General features: G+C 45.1%; 1 protein-coding gene across 1 annotated transcript in view; it reads left to right on the top strand.

Annotated features, from left to right (window-relative positions):
- Positions 1–761, top strand: part of fbn1 (fibrillin 1) — a gene marked incomplete at its 3' end in the record, with an annotated part of 66,999 nt that overhangs the window by 32,288 nt on the left and 33,950 nt on the right. Inside the window, exon 21 of the mRNA XM_016477119.1 lies at positions 445–631. Within this exon, the coding sequence (XP_016332605.1) occupies positions 445–631 (187 nt within the window). The remainder of the gene's footprint in view (positions 1–444; positions 632–761) is intronic.

Here is a 761-nt window from a genome sequence, read left to right as displayed (position 1 = left end):
TGCACTCACACTCACACTTACACACACGCACACACACACACACACACACACACACACAGAATCAAGAAGTTGTCTTCTAAAGTATAAGTGTGTTTGTTTATTTTTTTACACTTTTTTTAATTCAAATTTATTTATATATATATATATACTGTATGTCAGCTTTTTATTGGCCATCAGCCACCCTGCTCTCTAAGATATCGGCATCGGCTGTCAAAAAAACACTAGCGTTGGCATGCTGAACTCGTCTGATGCTGTGTGTGTGTGTGTGTGTGTTCAGACGTGGACGAGTGTTTGAGTAACCCGTGTGTGAACGGCGAGTGTAAGAACAGCGCCGGGTCGTTCGCGTGTCTCTGCTCCGTGGGAAGCACACTGGACAGCTCAGGAACTCTGTGTGTGGGTGAGTGCACTTCCTGTCCCATCACACTCATCATACGTGTGTTAAAGCCTCATACGTGGGCACGTGTTGGCTGAAGGTGGTGAACGGACAGTGTGAGATTAACATTAACGGAGCGACGCTGAAGTCTCACTGCTGTTCTTCATTGGGGGCGGCCTGGGGCTCGCCGTGTGCCAAATGTGAACCAGGTGAGACGGACAGAACCAGAACCTCCACAACCAAACCACTAACTAACCCGTCCTACTAGATCTGACCCCTCAAACCAAAATAAAAAGAATAAAAGTATTTTTAAACATTGGGCAGCACAACTGTTTTCAACATTGATAATAATCAGAAATGTTTCTTGAGCAGCAAATCAGCATATTAG

This window comes from Sinocyclocheilus anshuiensis, unplaced genomic scaffold (genome assembly GCF_001515605.1).
Source record: "Sinocyclocheilus anshuiensis isolate Anshui unplaced genomic scaffold, SAMN03320099.WGS_v1.1 scaffold1182, whole genome shotgun sequence".
Taxonomy (NCBI): domain Eukaryota; kingdom Metazoa; phylum Chordata; class Actinopteri; order Cypriniformes; family Cyprinidae; genus Sinocyclocheilus; species Sinocyclocheilus anshuiensis.
Note: the sequence above shows the minus strand (reverse complement) of the source record. Positions and strands in the feature narration are given on the sequence as shown.